Genomic DNA, 22,115 nt, shown 5'->3' on the forward strand with positions numbered 1-22,115 from the left:
AACTGCACCCCTATTTAAAAGTAAAACTTGCGCGAATACTCCTTGAAACATATTGCACTAACACCTTTCAGGAAGAGATATAAAAGTAATTTTACAAAAGATAAAAGATGTTTCTCGCTTCATAGCCCCAACCGAGGCCCTTACTGTAGCTTACTAAGCACTGATTCTGTCCCATCCAACTAAACAATTTAGATGGATAATTTGGACTAAAATTAAAAAATGTCCCTTAACAACAAACAAGGAAACAAGGATTTGGTCTTCATCGTAAACGCCACACGATGCCTAAAAACGATTTATTTTTATCCTTTTAAATGGAGCAAATTGGGTTGACTGGATTTTACTTATTTAGTAGTTGAGTAGAGGAATTAGGATATTTGATGTGTATGTACTTATATTTCTAACTTATTTACAGTTAGAATTCAAATATAATTAATTATGATAGATAATTATATAAAGTATATAAGGTTAAATGCAATTTACTCGTCAATTTTTTTAAAATAAAGCAAAACATCCTTGCATATTTTTGCGTACTTCACGCACGGACTTTTTTTTTATATGTATATATTATAAAATAGTATTTATACTCTTATTTAAATAGTTTGGATCTTACTTTGAATTTAGGACCGAATTTTATTGGTAGATTAATTGTCTATATATTACTTAATTTGAATCAACGATTTTGATTTAATATTGTACGTATAACATACAAATATACAATTAAAATTAGTTATATCTAATATATTTATATATATATATAGAGAGAGAGAGAGACAGAAGGAAGGTCCGGCGGAAGAGAGGTGAAGGGGAAAGGACGGCGGCTAGGGGGAATGGGGGAGGAGGATCGGGAGAGAGGGGGAGGCGAGGGGTGGCAACAAGGGGAGATCGGTTTGGGGGCGTGGGAGGGGGGGACGTCGAGGGCCGGCAATGGGGTGGAGGAGGGATGAAGGTGCGGTGCTGACATGGACGCGGAGGTGGAAGAGGTCAGGGAAGGGAAAGAAAAGGCAAAAGAAAAAAATAATAAATAAAATTATATTATTATTGTTATTATTATCATAATTATTATAAAAATTAATATATTCATAAAAAAATAATTCATATATTATATATTTCATATAAAATAATATTTTATTATTTAAAAATCAAGCAAACACGCAAGATAAACATGCGCATTACACCACTGACCCTAGGGTTTTTTTTTATCTCTTCATTTCTTCTTCATTTTTCCCTTAAGAAAATTATATATATAAAATGAATAAATAAAAAACACTACAAATATTACATAAACATGTTTGGAGTTCGAGATAAAAATAGCGAGTTTTAATATTTAAAAATTATTTTTATTTATTAAACTATGAGAGTGTGTGGAATAGAGCTCGTTTATGCACACTCTGCTTGAGCTTAGTTCTTTAAACATAAGAAACCAATCGAACGCACAGTTTTTGTTCGATAAGAACGCACAGCTCAAGCTCGATTCAAGTAATAAAAAAAAATGAAATGCGTATAAGAAGATAAAACTTTTTCAATGCTCAAACACAGTCTGTGACGCTCGAGAAGGGATTCAACAAAACTTGAACGACAGTGTATTCAACTCGACTCTAAAGCTCGACAAGGATTCAACAAACTTGCACAGTAGTGTATTCAGCTCGACGAGATCTAATTTACACACCAACAAACCAACATGTTCATGCCAACGCAAATCTTAATGCAAGAAAACCTAAAATGACTTTCTTCCTCAAAAACCTATGTTTCACTAACCTCGTCATTTAACAAAGCCCTTTGGTCTTGCAACTAACGCTTTAGGTGTTTCTTAAATAACCTTGTCTAATTAGCTCCGAATTGGTGATTTCGTTGCAAATTTTATTCCATCTTCTACTTTATTAAATATACAAACGCGACATGAATAATAATGACATCATATAATTTATCTAGAATTTTTTTTTATACATGTGGTGCGTGTGTGTTGGATGGAGTAAAACGGAATAGAGTTTGCAACAGAAAATTCGACCCGAGTTAGTTCCATATTGCCAAGCATGAATTCTTGATGTTATAGAGAATAGAAAGGCAGCACAAACAACGAACATTTTCGATGTCTTATATCTTCCTCCATGATGTCTAGATGGAGCACCAAACACTTCAAAGATGCACAAGAAACAAGACAGGAAAAGCAAACAACTTAGGGACAGCCATCCTAGTCCTGCACTTCTTTCAGTTTCATTTTAAAAAATTAAATATTTGAATTTATATTATATACATAATAAAAAAATGATTATTTTATATATAAAAATTCAAACCCCAACCCCTTGCCTACCCCGTCTATGCTCCTTAGGCCAAATTTAGGTGACATCATCGTCGCCTAGACCAAAAACAGAGGGGAGGGTGATTGGGGGCGACAAACGCTGTCCTTATATGCTGCGGTGGTAACGCTATCACCTAATTTAAGAAAAAAATTAAAAATTATTAAAAATAAAAAGTCTTTAAAAATTTGAGAAAAGTAATTTAATTTTTTAAAATTTAAATATAATTCAAGAAAAGTACTATATTTTTATTTTGAATAAATATATGGTAATTAACTATAAATATTGTTTATAATAAATACTATAATAAATTTCATATATTTAAACTAAATAATAATTTACTTAATTAATAAAATATAACTATTATAGGTGATTAACATTTATATTCATATAAATATTTAAATTTCAAAAATAAATTTTAGTATATTAATCTTTGTACTGTAATTTTTATTATAGATTTTCTACTTTTTTTGATATTTTACGTAAATATATTTAAAAATAATTTTTTTTATATCTTTAGAAGGAATGAAAGTACAAAAGAAAAATAACTTGAAAACAAGGTTAAAACAAGTCAATTTAATCATTATAATTTTGAACACAATATGGGAACATATTAATCAATTAAGGGTTAAAATCCAGGTCAAAAACATTAAGTTCAAACGCACTTGAAACGCGTACAACCCACCTTCAGTTAGTATATCTAACAACGGGTGGTTAGCCTATTTTTAAAATAAGGAGATTTTTTATCTATTCCTCGAAAAATATAAGAGATAAAATAGAATTTAACCCTTCTTTTTATGGAGGGCTTCTATTTTCTATTAATTTCATTGCAGTCACTGTCCTCGTGGGTATTTAATCCTAAGCCCCTAAATTCAACTTAATTTATTCTTTTTTCCTTGAAATTTCAACTTCATAGAAATTCAACCAAATGAAAACTTTTCTTTAACATTTTCCTCCTGCACGACAATTTTATGCAACAAAATTGTTATATTAATTTTGTTTATAATAAATGTGATGCCGCGTGGGATGTTGGATGGCGCAAGGTATTGTCCGATTTAATTTCATAAACTCCATACTGCCAAACATGAATTCTAGATGTTCCAGACAACAGAAGGCAGCAAACACAACAAACATTTTTGTCGTCTACTATGAAGCATCAGCTCTTCCTTGACAATATCAAACCATAAGAACAAACACTTCAAAGATGCACAACCCTTCACTTCTTTCGGTTTCCTACCACCATAGCTAAATAAACTTTTCTTTCATAAAATACATGGATCTTTTCAATAGGCTGCTTTCGTGTTTTTCTTCCACGTTACGTTACTAAGAACTCCTTATTAATACAGATCAAGAAACGTTAGACGATCAACCAATCCTTACACGCCAAATATTGACATAAGCCAGAAAAGAGACACTTAAGCTTCATAGCACACAATGACTTTACTTTGTCCAGAGTTACTCCATAAACAATCACATTCACATGATAGAAGGAAAAACAGATGGACAATGCCGGATTTACAGGTCAAGTTGATCAAACCGAAGGAAATAACTAGTAGCAAAGTTTTCAAAACATCATTCAAAGATTTTGCTTTTACCTTTCATAACATTGTTATCTCAGTTTGCCTCGATCATTCACCATCAGAAACAAGTGACACCAAACTTTCAACATACACCTCTGCTCCATGAATGTCATCAGAGTTAACTATTCGGGCACTTGAAAGCTGATTATCTTTCGGACAGTAAACTACGAAAATGAATCCATTGACAACCAAAATTGCTCGTTCTGGACCTATAAATAACGGGGTCGAGAATGGACCTGCCCAACCATCACGAGGATAAGGAATGGTTAACACTTTACTCCAAGACTCACTCACTCCATACTCCTTCAAAAGCCAAACATCTAAACAGTTATCGCAATAATCACAAAGCACACAAAGGCATCCATCAAGCACTCCCAACGACGGTTTAAAACCACCCTGCCTATAACTTGGTTGCTCCACCACTCCATAAACCTCCCTCTCTAAGTCGAACGAAACGATATCCCACCGAAGATCCCGGCCTGATTTCTTGCCCCAATGAAGCTTGCCACTCACAAATTTCCCCCCTTCATCGAATGAAACCTCGTCCCTGTCCTTAATTCTTCTCCAAGAATTAGTCTTTAAACTGTATACATTTCCTGTAGCCTGGTATTTGCCAGTAATCCAAAACACAGACAAAACAGCAAACACCTTGTAATCACCAGAACCATCGACACCAAACCCGAATTTCGTAATGTCACCGTGCTTCAGTTTATCATCTATATCAGGCAATTTCTTGGACATCCTCGTAGAGGGGTTCCACAAGAAAAAACGTTTTCTGTCTATAAGAATGCAGATCACCCCATTACAGCAACCAACAATACGAATTGAATAATCCGGATTATACATAGGATCATCAAACACAAACGCATCGGTAACGGGTTCATTCAACAGGGAATTTAAAGAACAGTGCCTGAGGGTATGATTGGGTAGGAATAAATTCAAAACGAGCCTGTGGTGGGTGAAATTTGTGTTCTTTGTCGACTTCTCGAGGTGGGCTTTGATGAATTCTTTGCTGCCGATCAAAGAATACCATGATCTCGAAACGCACCTGAATTTCAAGAGGGATTTTACCGGAAGTCTTGACAGGATTTCTTCGACGATTTCTTCCGGAAGAAGACTGGGAATTTGATCAGCTTTGCGAGTTTTGATTTTGCTGAACTGCGGATGATTTGTTTCGCTCTGCATTTGCTGGCGGCCGTGGTTTAGGAGTTGGATCCCTTGTGGGTTTGAGGTTGGTTTTGTACGAGAAAGACGAGGTTTTGTTATATTTTTGTGGACTTCTATTTTCTGTTAATTTCATTGCAGTCACTGTCCTCATGGATAATCAATCCCAAGCCCCTACTTTCAACTTTATTTATTTATTTCCTTTTTTTTTAAAAAAATAATTTCAACTTAATAAATTAAAACAAATGTAAACTTTTCTTCTTCTTTTTTCAATAATCACTTAACAATGTCCTGTCCAAATATGGTGAATTAAAAAAAAATGGAAATAAAGTCATTTAAGAAAGATAAGAATAAAAATCAGACATCCTTTTTTCCAAATGTTTGCAAAGTTTTTCTAATTTAAAACCAAAATTGTTTTAGCGTATTTTTTTATTTTTTAAAAATAAATTACATTCATAGTTTTAAATTAATCAACCAACATGTTATTATTAAAATACTTATGCAATATATCAATATTTTTAAATCAATCAACAAATTCAAAGTAAATAAAGAGACAAATATACTACTATTAAAAGCAAATTAAATTCCAATATTCGTAGAATTTAAACTCACAATCTCTTTATTTTGGGGGTATTCTATAAATGTTATATTATTTATTTTATTTAATATATATATATATATATGAATGTGACGAGATGCAATACTGATTTGTTATAGAAGATCCAGTCGACATATTTCATCCATGGATCCATCCGTTTGCTCTGTTCTTTACAGAAGTATACTCAAAATGTTTCTGTAAATACAATGAAATATAAGAATCTAGTAACACGAAACCTTGGATAAAACATACAACACAGCACAAATGACTTCAGTTACAACAGGTAAGAATATGAACAACCTCTTAAGCCACAGTTTGCACAAAAGAGAAACGTGAAACAAAAATCCAAACCACTCCAATGAACACTCTCAATACCAGGTGGCCAGTCTCCGGTTTTGTAACAAACAACATAACCTATGAACAAACGGTTGTAATTTGTCGGAGGAAGAAGAAAAACCCGAGTCAGAAAAAACGTATCAACTTTAACCAATTCACTTTCTCAATTTGCTTTACTAGGATTAGAAGCATTGTAACGGTTAAATCTATTGTGGGTTCTTGGTAGCGTCCTTAGCAGGACTAATAACAGTTTTTGCTGGACTGGAATGCCGCCTGGGGCCGGTAGGAGAACCGGAGAAAGACAGACGTTTCTTTGCAGAACCACCTGATGCTGCTTTCTCGGGCGTCCCAACTCTTTCTGCTGATCCGAGTGGGCTTGGCCGAGATCTAGCTCTTGCGGACTCTGTGGAAGCCATGTAACTTGGAACACCAGCAGGTGAACTTGCAAGGCTCTCGTCATCTCTCACTGATGAGCCTGCAGTGCTGTGCCTCCGGCAACGATCTGATTGAGCACTTTTCACACTCTTGGAATCGTCGTCCATGCCATTTCCGAGGCTTGCTGGCCTTACCTTACGTGCAGCTTTCGAGTCAGGAGTCGAAGGTGATTGCCTGGTGGAAGGTTGGCTCAGTTTCCGGGCTGTTGGAGACTGCAATTTGGTGTCTAGTCGACTGGAAATGGAACGGCTTTTGGCACTCTTTACGGAAACATGGTCACTGTTTAGTTCTTTGTCAGTGGCATTTAAGTTTTCCCATGGCCGGGAAGCCATCCATCGCTCTAACCAACTCCAGCCCCATTGAGGATTTCTTGGGTCCATGAATGTTTGGGTTGCAGAGTTTGAGGAGCCCCTCCATGTTTGCTGATACAAAAAGTTTAGTCCAGGTCAGACAATCTAGGATTCTCAGAGTTCCCCTTCAATATACAGAGGCTATGGCTAAAAGCTACTGACAGAAAAAAATCGCAGTAAACCAGAAAGGCAATCACCATTTTGTACAACCACTGTAATCTGAAGCATAATGACTTATTCAATTTTGTTCATCAAGATAATATCTATTTGTTGCCGTTTATTTCAATCCAGATTTTGCTGCTACCGACGATCATCATAAAAACCTTTCCGATTGCTATAGAAATTGTCATGAATATATTACCTGATGTGAATATGCATAAGCCAATGCACGTTCCCTTCTGCTAGCGGCTTCTTGCCTGTGATGAATATTTGCTTCAATCTTCTCTTTGGACTGTGTGCTATCATTCCAATTCTCTCCAACCTGTCGCCATAAATCAATAACTCAGGAAAAAGCTACTTAAGTTTAAACAACTGTCAGAGACAGAGAAACAGTACTTTTCCCATAACATGGATTCTTTAAACAAGAACTTTGAAGAGGAACAAGTACAAAACAACGGATTCAAAGGCACACTTACAGATACACTCGGCTTCTGAAGCTCCTTCTCACGTTTCTGCTGAATTTGTCGCTGAAGAGCTGAGTTCTCTTCTGACATTCTGATTCTCCTTGAACGAACCTCGGATTGCACACGAGCCAGCGTCTGCATACATTTCAAGGTAGTCACAGACTGGCGTTTCACAGAGTGGCCTCCGACCAATGATTTTAGCCTCACAAGACCTCTCAAAGCCCTCAATGCTCTCCTTGCCTAAAGTTAGACAATGAATAACAAATAAGTTCACAGCATATAACAACTATGGACAGATGTTAAGTATGATCCAATCATTAAACAATTGCAAAAGCACATAATTCCTTCCTATTTCTGTCATGAAACTTATTAATAACAAACACAAATTCCTTCATTTTAGGCGTATAGAAGCATCAATATTTTGTTTCTGACATCATTGAGACTATCGTCATACCAAGTACCCTCGGTATGCTGTCTGAATCTTGATAGCAGCTAGCTCTTCTTTCGTTTTACCCAAACTACGGGCAGCTACAGCGAGCCGGGCAACTTCTGCAGCAGCACGAGCTGCAGCTGCAGCTGCCGCCTCAGCAGCTGCAGCAGTCGCAAGAGCAACATTGTAAGCATGCTGATTCTGTTGGTTGTCAACTTCCGTCAACTTCACGTCCCTTGTGGGAGAATGGGCTGCCCGAACAACCACAGCATCTTCTGTACTGGAAGCGTCTGAATCTATGCTCCTCCGCCTCCCCAACTGTTTTTCTGATTTACTGATTTTCTGATCATAAAAGAACGAAACGGTTATGCTTCCGTTTCAGAACAGCATACTTAGAGGGAATTGACGAAAACGATGAAATCAATTCACTACCTTTCCTCTTATCCCTCCTGTTTGGCATCCAAAAACTTTCTTCACTGCAGTAGCCCAGCCCCCTCTTTTCCCCATTCCTAGTTAAAAACATCAGGGAAGGAAGAAAAGACAGGGGTAAAGATGCAATTATTGCAGCATTTTAAGCACTATTTTCAGATAATTTCCTCATCAATTGCTTTATATTATTTTAAAATCTTGATTATTACTCATTCTTGATCAAGTAAAAATCACTACTTTCACATTATGATGAACAGATCTACCTGAATATACCTCACTGTCAAAGTTCCTTGACATTCCTGAACATTATATCACATTTTGTGAAAAAACACAAAACCTACCCTCATCAACCCCCCCACACCCCACCCCCCCACCCTCCAAAAGAAGAAGAAGAAGAAAAATACACACACACACACACAGATACACACAGAACCCCAACTGCAGACAGATAAAGGGGTTTGATTAACATACAAGTAGTAATCCAAGAAATCAAAACTCATTAAAGAATTATAAACCCATCCATTATTCAACCTCAAATTTATTGCAACCACCCCTCAATATAATCATGTAAGAGAATCAAAATCTGCAGGAAGCCCACCTCAAAACATTCCATGAAGAACACACACACACACAGAGAGAGACAAATACAAAACACAAACCTAACAAGAGACGTAAACAACAAGTCAAATGTATTTTTGTGAAGGGAGAAACAAAAAAGGACATGTTTTTCCACAAACCTGAAAATGAAAATTCTTCACACAAATTTAAATTCCCAATACAAAAGTCTTGGATAATTATTGAAATATATTTCTTTTTCTTGTTCTTCTGGTACTCTTCGCCCCTCCAACATCAGCGAGCATAAAAACATCAGAGAGGCTTAAGGCATTAATGTTGTGTGAAGGGGGGAGAGAGAGAGAGAGAGAGAGAGAGAGAGAGATGGAGAGAGAGATCTTAATCTGATTCTTGTTTAACGGAAGCCTACTAACGTTATAAGAAATGTTGTTGAGGACAAGAATAACGGACAGGGGCGTTTTGGGAATTGACAATGCCAAACAGGCAGGGTGGGGGGCTTGTCTGGGGCGGGCCCCACCAAAACTGGGAGATGTTCTTCCCCGACAAGTAATTCTTACTTTCTGAGGGTGAGAACTTAACCATGTTTTTATTTATTTATTTATTTTATATAGAAATAATTATATTCACACCTCATATTTTATAATCTACTTAAATAAATTATTTTTGTTATTTGGATAAATACATACACTAAAAAGTACGTCAACATCATATATATAAATTATTTTTATTTTTCAAAAAATTACGCATACACATTCTAAAAACGTTAATATCATTATACAAACTATTTTTATATTTTACCGTCAAAGATAATTCCGGTAATTATATAAAAAGCAAAAATAATTTATATAAGAAGATTATAGATCAAGGGTGCTAACATAATTATAATTCTTTTATTTATTGATGTTAATTGTGGACATCTTGAACAAAAGTTTTGAGTCGAATTCATTATTATAATTAATATTATATTTTGTGTTAATATTCGATATATATAAATTAAAGGTATAATTTTTTATAAATATAAGTAATATAAATTCAATGGGAGGACGATGTAATTATCATAATTTAAGGATCAAATTTGATTAAATTAGAGTAAATTAAATTATCCACCACACTTAATTGATACAATAAATTAAATTTTGACCATACTTAATAAGCATTTATCTTGGTTTCAACTATAATAAAAAAATATTTATTATAATTTTAAATTATAACTAATATTTTGGCTTCACTTATAAAAACAACGATTAATAGTCATTGCAATATTTTACTTTCAATCATAATAATTAATTATTATAAAAAAATAATATTTTTTCTAGTGATTGTTGGTATGATAAAACATATAACTAGAGTAGGAAAATACATAATTTTTCTTGAAATAATATTTTACTAGAATTTATAAATGGAGATTATGAAAAATTAATAATAATGTGTAATAATCCATTTCTTGCAAAGACAAATAAATAATATTAAATAATTAGGAGATAATATTATGGCCATGCTTGTTTGGAAGTACACAAATATATCATCACATGATGTGGGTGTGAAGTACATTATTATTACTACTATTGAATATACACAAAGAATATATTGGGAAAAGCATTTGACCAAAGTCAAAATCCACAACAACTACTCAAGTACATAAATCTATAGAATATGTTATCTTTTCTCTCATTGGATAAAACTAAAATTTGGAGACAGTATCTAAGCCATCCTTTTGTAAAATTGTAAATAAGCAAATTATCCCATTATGAAAAAAATAAATAACGATTTGCCTCCCTGTAGCAACAATTTACCCTCCTATGATTTTTAAAATGAAGCTTACCTCCCTCTAAAAGGAGGTAAATTGTTGTATTTTTTTTTTATAGGAGGATAATGTGCTCATTTTCAATATCACATGGAGATAAATTGTTATTCATCCCTTTTCTTAAATTTAGGAAAGTATCTAAGGTTTTTGTGAATTGATTTTTAAGTGATTTGGTAAGTTTCATGTTACAATTTTTTTTAATGTTCTTTTTATGTATTTGTTATGAGTATTTATATGTACTCATAGGTTTTTTAGTGAATTACAGTTACTATTTTTGAAATTTGGAGTAATTATAAATATCTATTATATATTATATTTGAAAAAGGTCCTTTGACTCAATCCTTTCATTTTGACCAAAAGGTGAACATTTAGAATTTTGATTTTCTTAAGAGTAAATTGCAACAGGGTCTTCTGAAAATTATCATAATTATAAATACCTTCGCGTTGTGTGAAAAGATACAAACACTCCTCTGAAATCACAAATACCCCCTTGTGACAACTAATTGTAGGAAGGTATTTGTAATTTCAAAAAAGTATTTGTAATTTTTCAAATAATAAAAAATATTTATAATTAAGGCAAATTTTAGAGGAGCATATTGTAATTTTCTCTTTTTTTTTTCTTTAATTATGAAAATACTTTAAATGATAGGCAAGTGTTTATGGTGAATACTAAAGATCAGTAACCTTAATTTTCAAAGTCCACCTTTCTTATTTTTTCAAACTTGAGTTATTTAGTTTCCAAAATTTATATATTTTTAAAATATTTACAATAAATAAAAACACTTAATAAAAAAGAACGACGTAGTTTTTTGTATTGATTTTATTTGACTATAATTAATAATGATAATTATTTACCATCGGTTTTAGGTAATAGTAATTTTTTACTCTAGTGCATGAGATTTGGTGAAAAGGGCATTTAGTATGAAAAATTGATTAAATTAATTACAATAAAAATTTTATGAGGGGTATTTTTGAAATATCACATGTAAAGTTCATCAAAGTCTATAAAATTACGCTTTTAGTTCTATAAAGTTTATGATGGTAAAATTACACTTTTAGTTCTATAAAATAGGGGGTTTAACACTTTTAGTCATCTGCTAGTTTGAAATTGAGAAAATTTGACACATTTGGTTCTATAAATCCTGCAAACCAGAGGATTAAATATGGCATATTTCTCAATTTTGGGACCATATTAAAAATTCCATAAAGTAGAGGACTAAATGTGTCGAGTTTTTTTAATTTGAGATTATTTTAAAAATTTCGTAAACAGAAGACTAAAAGTGTTTTTTTTTTTTTTAAATTGAGAGTAAGACTAAAAGTGCTGAACGTCTCATCTTATGGGACTAAAAGTATTTATCCACCCATTGTACTTTTCGAGTGATGATTGGGCTTGACTTGTTGATGTATTGTTGGGACTACGGTGATCAAATTGAACAATGTCTTAATAAATTTTGACGAAAAGAACATTCCAGGACAATTAAGTTCTCTTAATCGATCAGTTGGCCCGCAACGAATTTATTCTGATCTAATTTTAATTTTGATTAAAGGAAAAAAAGATATTGACATTAATTATTTATATTTGATAGAGTATGAAAATCAAGTTATTTTCTCTCTACCAAGGGACAATAGTTTGACCTTAGGGCTGGTACTCTCAAATTTCAAAATTGGCTCTTCCTAGTATGAAAAATTCCATCCACCTCACCTTCTCCATGTTTGACTTCAAGATTTAAAATCATTTTGAATTCTTTTATTTTAAATTTAATATTTTGTTTATTTATTTTACAGGAATATTTGTAATAATTTAAAATAAGTGCTTATCAATTTATTGCTAAAAATAGTGTTTTCGTAGTTATGCTTTTGAAGCAACTCCCAACCAATTATGAAAAATTAGTAAGATTGTAAATGCCGACATCAATAAAAAAAGAATAAATTCAATTGTACCCTCATTCAGTATCCCTCTTGTAATATTTTTATACTTGTAAGAAGGTAAATATAATATACATAAAGTTCAAGAAATGACTTCCTCAACCCGTATTTTATTATAATATAAAATAAATTAAATCATATACATACATGAAATAGAAAATAAAATAAAAAAAATATTTATGTATTAATAGAGACATCAAATTAATTCTAGAGAAGCCAAGAATTACACGTGATAGCACACAAGCATGTCACCACATTTTTAATTGTTGACCCATTATTTAATTATGTGAGCTAGTCCTCGTGACTTCATTACCTCTTTCGTAGCTTTGAAGTTACTCTAAACAAAAGTCTTATAATATAGGGTGAACTATATGATCAATATTTATTATTAAATGTTTTTAAATTATATATAATTATACCATATTCTTCATTGTGCTATAATTATAAGTAAGTTCATACCATATATAAGAAATATTGGATAATTTTTTCAATAATTAAGGGTTTGTTTGGTAGAATATATGGAAGGTAAGTGGAATAAGTACGGCAAAAAATGTCGTTTTACCCCGAAAAATTCCCACCCTATTCCCTTCATCGATCCATATTTTTCTTGAACATTAAAGATGAATATTCATATTAACAATGAATATTAAAGGGTAATAAGATCCGACAAGTGCGATTCTTGAATTGCTACCATATTTTGACAAAAAAATAATTTTTTTATTGGGTAGATGTAATTTTTATTAAATAAATAGTACAATCGTACAATACAACAGTGCTCGATGAGTGGCATCTTCCCTCGACAGGTCAAGAGATATGCCAAAGTTTATATAACGTACAAGAACTAACAAAGTGAGCTAAAGATACACTAAGAACCCTCTGTCTAACCTCTTCCACAATGAGTCCAGCAAGTGCGGTCGGTTCTCACTCTGAAAAAAAAATAATTTTTTTTACATGAAAAAAGTAATTCTACTAATATATGTTTAATTATGAGGATTATAATGATTATTATTATCATAATTGTTTATTTTTTGTTGTAGAGATGTGTAATACTTTGAATGGAGTGATGGACCCAAACACAAAATTGTGAGTTTGATGTTTGAAAAGTAGTTTCAACTTTGAGTTTTGTGGAATATAAGAAATTCCATTAGAAGTATGATGATGAGTTTGGGAAGAAAAGGAGTGTTTGGACCAATTCCAAGGAGTTAGAAAGTCTTAGATGCCTTCTTTAATGGGCACAACCTCTTGAAAGCCATTAATATTTATACACCGGGTGAATAGCAATTTATTCTCTTATAATATGGAAAATAAGCATATTATCCCCTTATAATATTGAAAATGAGTATATTATTTCCTTATAAAAAAAATATAGCAATTTACTTCTTCGTATTTTTTAGAATGAATCAATTTACCTCTTTATATAGGGAGGTAAATTGTTTTATTTTAAAATCATAAGGGGAGTAAGTTGTTGTATTTTAAAAAAATACAGAAAGATAAATCACTATTTATTTTGTCATAAGGGAATAATTTACTTATTTGTAATATCACAAGAAAGTTGCTTGTATATTCCCTTTTTATATATATATATTTCAAAAGAAAAAAGGAAAATAAAATATTGGGAGCTTGATTTCATGGTTTATGGCTATCCATTGGTACAAAAGTGCACTTGGCTTTCCAAACCACTCAACAATCAAGAATTGGTTCAAATTCTACCAAATTTTAATATAATTCTATCAAATTGAGGCTAATATTTATTTAGCTTCAACTAAATATTATTTGAGATTATGCTAATTACTGTTATTGGAAGGGGGGTTTAAAGGCAAAAGGGCTGGCTGTTTCTTGATTTTATTAATTTATTTATTTTTTAATGTACCCTATTTTTCATATCATCGTTCCTCAGACAAGACGTGTACTCATTTATGAGAATAGAAGAAAAACTACGAAATAAATATTTAATTGACTTTTTGCATAAAGATTACAAAAACTAAACGTTGTTTGTAACCATCTGTCGGTGAAAAATTCTATTAAAAAATAGTTTTAGATGGTAACTTGCAAAATTTATATAGATGGTATGCTAAATTTAAAAAAAAAACATGCTAGAGTACAAAAATAGCCATTGTTCGATCGGAGGACAGAGTATGTTTTATACTATAATTTAGGTAAAATATTACTTTTGGTCCCACTAGATAGGGCCCTTCTCACTTTTGGTTTCACGCTTTACGTGTTCAACACTTTTAGTCCCAAAATCTTATTTTTTTTAAAAATAATGGTCCTGTTTCGTTAACAACTAACGGAAACTTGTCACGTGCTGTTAGTCAGCTGGTAAGTAGTGGGGTTAGTCAGCTGGTAAGTAGTGGGGTAAGTCAACTGGTAAGTCACATTGGGCCTTTTCAAATGGAAAAAAAAAAAAAAACCTTTTTCCCCTTTTCCCCAAATCTACAAAACAAAATCCCTAAATCCTTAATCGCCCAAATCCCTTTTTCCCAAATCCACGAAACAAAATAATCCAATTTTTGGAGCAAAGAGCGGCGGAAGAAAGATGAGCTTGAGGCACCAAGTGCTAGTCGATTTTCCAGACCCTAAGTGCGAGAAATACGGTTAGTAAACTTGTGAATTGCTTTACGAGAAATACGATTTTCCAACTTGGGTTTGCTTTTTGTCAACTTGCAGTTGTTTGTACTGTTGTTTTGTAAAAAAAAATGGATTTGTTTTTGTCTATATATTGTTGTATATGTTGTTTCTGAGACATATTTTTAGTTTCTGAGAATGTTGTTGTTTTCGATTTTATCCTCAGAAACAGAAAGCAATGTTGTTAATTTAAATTGATTTTAAAGAATTTTAACAATTTCTATGTTTGTTGTAGAGAAAATGAGAAACTTTTAGTGTGGGTCCTGAATCGAACTGTTGTGTAACCTATGTGGGTCCATCCCTGAACTGATAAAGCTCATCGTGTAAATTGAAAAAGAATTAAAATTATCAAAATTTTAAATTAATATGATGTACTATGCTTAAACCTCAGGGGTGTATGGTATGATTATCCATTAGCCAATTTCTGAATGAAAGTTCATAAAGCAATTGGAGTGAGTGAATACAATGAGAATCAGAACATGACTTGACTATTTACAAATACAAGAAACAAAAGAAAAAGAAAAAATCAAGAAGAGTAGAAGAAAGATGGTGTTTTTGCAAGAAAATTTACATGTTATTCAAATTGGCATCAATTGATAAGAAATCTACACAATGATGAACACGTCATTTTTCTTAAGACCAAATGTCATGACTCGTGAGACGCTCCAGACGTGACCGTTTCATAGGCCTTGGCTCGTTTCATCGGTGGACTACATCCCCTGTCATCTGGTGCACGTTCCTTGCAGGGTTTTGCTTCAGACGATGTTTCCTTCTTACTAGGATGTTCATCTACCGGAATGCAGACATCAGATGCAACATCTTTGATGCTGGCATGATTATCTTCTGATGGTTCTGAATGTTTATCTGAATTCGACAATGCTCTCAGTTTTTCTTCCTCCATCTTTTTTTGCTGCTCGAAAATCATCTGGAGGTGCTTCCCTTGTTCTTCAATTCGTAACTGTAGATTTCTTTGAATCTGAAGAAGCGGGACTCAGTAGTTAGTAGTTGGTACTATCAGTTTTAGAGTGCCAGGACATGATATGTAGGTACATAAAATAAATTTATACAGGTTTAAGCTAATATATATGTAGATATCTAATTACTTGCACCGCTCGAAATGCATGGGGCTCTAGAAATGATCTGGAGTTAAAGGATAATAGAACAAGTTGGCCCTGTAGTTTCAACTATACCCAAAAACAGCTGATCAGTGGCAATGATTTTCGGCAAATGAACAACTAAAAATTTCTAGTAAGCACACTCGTGATATTGTAAAAAGGTAAGCCTAAGATTTAACTAAAGATTATCTACACATGAACAACTAAAGGTTCTACTCAAGCATAAAATGATACCCATAAGAAACTTGCAGGATTATTCTGCATGAGGTTCACGAGTATAAAAACATGGGAATGCTCAGAAAGGTGGCAAATTTGGCCATTCGGCTTTCTAGGGAACATTAAGCATTTTGTTACGTACCTCAAGTTGTTCATGTAGCTGCTTCTGTACTTCCATCTGCAGTCTGAGAGCTTCAGTTATCCCCATGGTCCTGCCGTCAAAATGATAGTTTAAGACAAGCGTGTGTCCCTGTGTGAGTGTTTGTGAGAGATGGAGAGCGAGAGAGAGAGAGAGAGAGACTCACGTCTCCAAGTCGAGGGATGTCATTTCTGATCCAGTATTTGACTTCTTCTCTGAAGTTCCTGCCAACAAGTGCTTAAGACATTTGCTAATGAACTCAAAAGCAGATGCAACACTCAAGAGTGCAGGGGTTCTTAAATTGAGTGCTAAATAATAAGATGAAATGTTGTAGCCAACCAGAAATTAAGGACTAGAAGTAAAATATCTACCTTCTGATGACTCTGGCTTGAATCTGGCAGTTCTATATTTCTGAAATTTTTACGACATGGTAAGTACGGAGATGTTCTTGCAGCAGAAAAAACCAAAATCTCAATGGATGTACTTCGTCATACCTGTAAATGGCTTTTCACATGATAGATTGTCAGGCCTTCAACATTCATGAGCTTCAAAACACCCTTTGGTGTAGCTTCTGTTCAGTTTTGTATCATAGAACAAATACAAGAGAAAGCTTGAGAATTTACAGGGAGTGTTCAGTTCTATTTTCGTTCTCATATTTCAACTTTAAAATATGTTCAGGTGGTCTTATTCTTTGTATAAGATTCTTATATGGAAAGAAGAATGGTTTTTATTTAGTCGATCCATTCGTATATTGTTAGAGGTGTCATATCAGTTATTTTTTATTTGAGTGAAGATTGATAGTCGTATTGTTTCATTGCTTAAACTAGTTAATTTATTATGATATTAGTTGTTTTATTAAGTTAGCGATTGATATATTATATATATTGGTAAGGAAGTGATTGAGGTGGGAAGATGTAAAGATATTTCCAGCTGAAAAATATACGACAACAAACACGTTTTTGCATTTCCAAACTGATGAAAACTGAATTGACGATGACAACTAAGTAGGCATCAATGTCTCATGAGATCACGAAACAAAAATTAGAAGCCTGAAATACTCACTTTCACTACCACCAAGCTTATTCACGGCATCCACAAACACTTCATGAAGTTCTGGTGTCCAGCGCATTCGTGCTTTTGTTGAGGTTGCTGTGGGAGAGTCGATTACTGGACAACTTTCTCCACTTGGCACGGGATGAGGATGAGCCTGATGAATTTGTGGCTGGCACGTGGAGACATCAGGTGGCAGATCCAGCAGCTGGAAGTCATTAATATTCTCAAAAACAGTTTCAGAAAGAGCATCCGCTAATAGATTAGGCAAATATATGGCAGATGCAAGAACAGAATCATGAATCTGTAACAGAATCAGCTTATAATTATGGTAATTGATGTTTGCCAAAGGATGAATAGAAAAACAAGGTAGCATAGCATAAAGTGGGGATTCTATGTCCTTAAGCTTTAGAAAAAGGGATGGTTTCTGTATTTCGACTATTCTTCCATAGTGTCGGTGTAACTATTCCTGAAAATGTTAAATGCAGGAATGGTAGTGTAAAAACTGACCTTGGGATCTGGATCAGGAACATCGACGTCAACAAGAAGATCACTCCAGTTTGAATCAAGTGCATCATCATTAACTCTAATCAACTGATCTGTCCAGTCCTGCCAATCAGTTTTCTTAGCACGGTCTTCTGATGACATTATGCCTGTAGAAGTTTCTATTGGGCCATTTTGAACAGGGATGTTCAAAGGCATATCAAGAAAGTTTTCAATCGCATCTACGTTCCAGGGAACATCATTGTTCTCTACAATTGAGACTGAAAGTTGGGTTGATGGAAAAGAAACTCCATCCCTTGGTGAGATGGAATAAAATGGTGAACTCATCCATCGATTCGTATTGGGTGACAAAGAAGAACAACCAAGACCAGAAGGGCATCCAGGAGCTGATGAAAATAAATTTCCTACCATTTTTTGATTAGAAGAGCAAGGACTGCGGAAAGAGGGTACAATATTAGAAGTCAGCTCTTGCGCTAAAGTAACCTGAGGTGAATCAGGCAACTGGGGAAACTTTTCTTTCACAGGAGAGGGAAGAATGCTCAAGGATCTTGACATAGCTCCAGAGGCTTCCATCTCACTTGATTGTGTTTCACTGTATTTCTTCTTAAAAGCTGCAGGGGGCATGTTCAAGTTTGTCCATAAATGACGAAGAACCAAGACTTCTAAAATAGTACGACTGTGAGCTCACAGAAACACAACTATTGCTTCCAAAACCCTGTCACTGCTACACTTGAAGAAATGCGTCTATCAACAATTCATCACTTATAGCACCTGGAAAACAAAGATATCAGAAGTAGAAGCCTCAATACTAAAAGATTAAAACTCAAATTGCGAAAAGGGGGTGGGTGGAGGATTCCTGTATTACAAGTAACTACTGCTAAACATATCATTGATTTTCAACATTCAAACAAATTGTGGGATTCAGAAATATGTAGGATATTTGTTCTTTTGTGACAAGGGAACCATCTTTACTCACAATGATAGTAAAGGGATCAAGAATGTAATGTTTCACAGCATGCGCAGAAAATTCGAAGCAATTATAGAACTTGATAAAATGAGTTACGCCATAGCCGATGCATACAAGAACTAAAACAAGCTGATATGGAGAACGACAAGGTAAAAAGAAGACAAAAAAATCACAAAACCGACGCCAGTTGAAACAACAATAAGGAACTGCCTCACCATCCTCATGTGTTGTAATAAGAGATCAACCATGTAAATTCCACAACGAGAGCCTCCACCAACTATCGTTTCGTAATCCCAGTATTCAATGTTATCACTCTAATAGCTTCTGATGAGGCAATTCCTATACAAATCCAGCAAACTGATACAGAAAAATAGCTGTTTTCCCCCTACATCATAAAGAATCCATCTTTTGGTGAATTAACCGAAACTCTGATCCAGCTTAAGAAAACCAGCCACCCAAAGTTCAGGTAAACCATGTCCATCTAATCCATCTTCTATCAATCTACAATTACAAAACAAGAACATAAAACTCAGGAACTCAAGGTGGGCCCATTCCATCATCCTCATTCACCATTCCAACTCATCATTACAGCAAAAAACAGAAAAGTTTGCAGAGCTACCTCCCCATATCAAACCAAGCAATTCACCAGTGGAAGCAAACACAAAGAACTTATACAAACATTCAAGAACTGAAAGAGGGCTATCCAAAGTACTTCAAAAACCTATAAAAAACGAATCTTTTTCTGGAACTAGTAACAACCCAATCCAATTCAAGGAAATCACCTACACCAATCAGACATAAACCACAAATGGGAAGAAGAAATGGCAGAAAAACCAAAGAAATTCAAAGTAGGTGTCCATGAAAACAGAGTATAAACTTCAATAAAGATGAGAAAACCAACCTTTGAGAGAATCTGATGGGATATCGGTTGTCTGGAGGCTGAGTAAAATGTATCGACAAGAAACATGAAACGATGAGTGAATTGATAATAACAATAGCTGGGATGATAATCTTTAGTAAATTTTTGCATAAATATTCTGTTAACGCTGACTTTCCAAATTAAGCGAAATATATGATGATGATGATGTGAACAAGTATGTTAGTATTTGCGTCTGAAATGAATGATTGTTTGGTGTTTGCGTGGGGGTAATTTGTTGTTTGTCTTATTGTCATCTGGGCCGTTGTTTATGTGTTGGCTGTTGAATCTACGGTTGGTAAGTGGTGAGACCGTCTTTAGCTAATTATGGTTTTAATTAATCATCATGGATTAACACCATTATTGGTGTTGATTATGTCGGAAAGTGGGGCATCTGTGGGTCCCACATGGAGAAGCATTCTTCAATAATTTGAGGAAAAAAAACAAGAGAAGATTTTTTTTTTTTTTGGTTATTCTTTTTAATAACATTATTATTATTATTATTATTATTATTTAATGTAGGAGATTGGTAATCTCCCAACTATGATAAGGATGTGTTTGCAAAAGTTTTGTGTTTAAAGAAGTGATTTTTATTTAAAAAAAAAAGTTAGAAGTTCTAATAGAATTAAAAGTAAATAGTGTTTGTAAAAAAAATAAAAAGCAGATAAAAATTAGATAATATTTGAAGAAAAATTACTTTTAAAATAAATTAATTAATGAAAGACTGTTTTGTCTCCATATGTTAAAAAGATACTATCTTTTTACTTATTATTTCACTTATTGTTTGTTATTATTAATTATTTTCTACAAAAAAATTATAAATTTTATTTCAATTATAGATATTTTATATTTATATTTTTAAAAATATTATAAAAATATTTTTAATTTAATAATGCTATACAATAATTAAGCTTGCATGTTTGCAAAAAATAATTAATTTATTAATTAATCAAATAATAATATATGAACGAAATAAAATAATTAGATGATATAGCACATGAAATAATAAAAATTTAAAATATTAATTATGTGAAAATATAAATTTAATTATTGTTAAAATTTAAATTATCTGAAAACTCCGCCCCCAATTTTAAATATACAATTTTACAAGTAAATTAAAAACGGTAAAATTGAATTAAAATTATTATAATAAAGGTAAAATAGTAAAAAATAAAGTTGAATTTATTTACAAAAAAATCAAAGTAGCTAAAAGCACCCCTTAAGGTGCTTCTAATTTTGGCATATAAGTGCTTTTTTAGCCTTTTCAGAAGCAGAAGTTGGTACTCAAAACACTTCAAAAGTGTTTTTTTGGAGCAAGAAGGTGAAAAACATTTTTTTGAAGTGCGCATGCACTCACTAAGAGAGAGTGTTTGCGAGCACTTAAAAAAAGTATCTTTTTTCAAGTTTATGGCTTCAAAAAAATATTTTTGAAGTGTTTCGAATGTCAGCTTCTCCTTCTGAAATACCTAACAAAAATGCTTTTAGGCTAAAAGTTAGAAGCACTTCTAGCCACTTTAGCTTTTTGTAAATAAATTCAATTTTTTTTCTACTTTATTCTTATTATAATAATCTTAATTCAACTTTTTACTGCTGTTAATTTATTTTTAAAATTATAAATTTAAAGTTGATATTGGAGTTTTCAAATAATTTGAGTAATTTAATAATAATTAATTTACACTTCCACATATTTAATAAAAGAACTTTGTAATATTTGCTATGTCATCTAATTATATTATTTCATTAACATATTATTATTTGATTAATTAATAATTTTTTTTGCAATGATATAAGTTCAATTATGTTGTATGTATAAATAATTATATTATTTAGTGGGAGCATTATTTAATTAAATATATTTTAAAAAATATATATAAAATATACTATCAAAATAATTTATTATTTTTTTTGTGAAAAGATAGCTATTATTGCTAAACAACAAGTAAAATAATATGAAAAATAATATATTTTTAATGCATAGGGACAAAACAGTTTTTAATCAATTAAATTTTATTTAGAATTATTTTTTCTCCAAATATTATCC

General features: G+C 32.7%; 3 protein-coding genes across 7 annotated transcripts; all 3 read right to left on the bottom strand.

Moving 5' to 3' along the window:
- Positions 1–3,715: 3,715 nt before the first annotated feature.
- Positions 3,716–5,142, bottom strand: LOC105161149 (F-box/kelch-repeat protein At3g23880-like). Its single transcript, XM_011078748.3, has one exon. The coding sequence runs from the start codon at positions 5,057–5,059 to the stop codon at positions 3,923–3,925; it is 1,137 nt and encodes a 378-aa protein (XP_011077050.1). The 5' UTR covers positions 5,060–5,142; the 3' UTR covers positions 3,716–3,922.
- Positions 5,143–5,838: 696 nt separating this feature from the next.
- On the bottom strand, positions 5,839–9,202 carry LOC105161150 (protein IQ-DOMAIN 3). Of its 2 annotated transcripts, XM_011078749.3 has the most exons (6): positions 8,977–9,202; positions 8,243–8,319; positions 7,835–8,152; positions 7,393–7,620; positions 7,119–7,238; positions 5,839–6,829 (listed from the first exon to the last, which is right to left on the bottom strand). In XM_011078749.3, the coding sequence occupies exons 2-6, from the start codon at positions 8,315–8,317 to the stop codon at positions 6,179–6,181; spliced, it is 1,392 nt and encodes a 463-aa protein (XP_011077051.1). In that variant the 5' UTR covers positions 8,318–8,319; positions 8,977–9,202; the 3' UTR covers positions 5,839–6,178. The 2 variants fall into 2 exon arrangements, with proteins under 2 accessions (XP_011077051.1, XP_020549083.1); XM_020693424.2 differs by lacking the exon at positions 8,977–9,202 and having other exon boundaries at positions 8,243–8,593.
- Positions 9,203–15,588: 6,386 nt separating this feature from the next.
- Positions 15,589–20,283, bottom strand: LOC105161151 (protein PHR1-LIKE 1). 4 transcript variants are annotated; one of them, XM_088880166.1, is made up of 9 exons: positions 20,060–20,282; positions 19,374–19,543; positions 18,198–18,962; positions 17,700–17,895; positions 17,132–17,208; positions 17,009–17,048; positions 16,804–16,861; positions 16,641–16,710; positions 15,589–16,143 (listed from the first exon to the last, which is right to left on the bottom strand). In XM_088880166.1, the coding sequence occupies exons 3-9, from the start codon at positions 18,813–18,815 to the stop codon at positions 15,814–15,816; spliced, it is 1,389 nt and encodes a 462-aa protein (XP_088736292.1). In that variant the 5' UTR covers positions 18,816–18,962; positions 19,374–19,543; positions 20,060–20,282; the 3' UTR covers positions 15,589–15,813. The 4 variants fall into 4 exon arrangements, with proteins under 4 accessions (XP_088736292.1, XP_020548743.1, XP_011077053.1 ...); XM_020693084.2 differs by having other exon boundaries at positions 19,374–19,659; XM_011078751.3 differs by lacking the exon at positions 19,374–19,543 and having other exon boundaries at positions 16,804–16,852; positions 20,060–20,283.
- Between the last annotated feature and the right edge of the window lie 1,832 nt (positions 20,284–22,115).

The sequence above is a fragment of the Sesamum indicum genome, linkage group LG4 (genome assembly GCF_026168435.1).
Source record: "Sesamum indicum cultivar Baizhima isolate 11 linkage group LG4, ASM2616843v1, whole genome shotgun sequence".
Taxonomy (NCBI): Eukaryota; Viridiplantae; Streptophyta; class Magnoliopsida; order Lamiales; family Pedaliaceae; genus Sesamum; species Sesamum indicum.

Coding starts and splice junctions, on each gene's coding strand:
- LOC105161149 (XM_011078748.3), bottom strand. CDS start 5,059: ATGCAGAGCGAAACAAATCATCCGCAGTTCAGCAAAATCAAAACTCGC.
- LOC105161150 (XM_011078749.3), bottom strand. CDS start 8,317: ATGGGGAAAAGAGGGGGCTGGGCTACTGCAGTGAAGAAAGTTTTTGGA. Junction 7,621..7,834: donor CAGCATACCGAGGGTACTTG/GTATGACGATAG, acceptor GTCTAACTTTAG/GCAAGGAGAGCATTGAGGGC. Junction 7,239..7,392: donor TTCAGAAGCCGAGTGTATCT/GTAAGTGTGCCT, acceptor TTATGGCGACAG/GTTGGAGAGAATTGGAATGA.
- LOC105161151 (XM_011078750.3), bottom strand. CDS start 18,815: ATGCCCCCTGCAGCTTTTAAGAAGAAATACAGTGAAACACAATCAAGT. Junction 17,209..17,699: donor TAAGCTTGGTGGTAGTGAAA/GTGAGTATTTCA, acceptor AAAACTGAACAG/AAGCTACACCAAAGGGTGTT. Junction 16,144..16,640: donor AGCTACATGAACAACTTGAG/GTACGTAACAAA, acceptor CCGCTTCTTCAG/ATTCAAAGAAATCTACAGTT.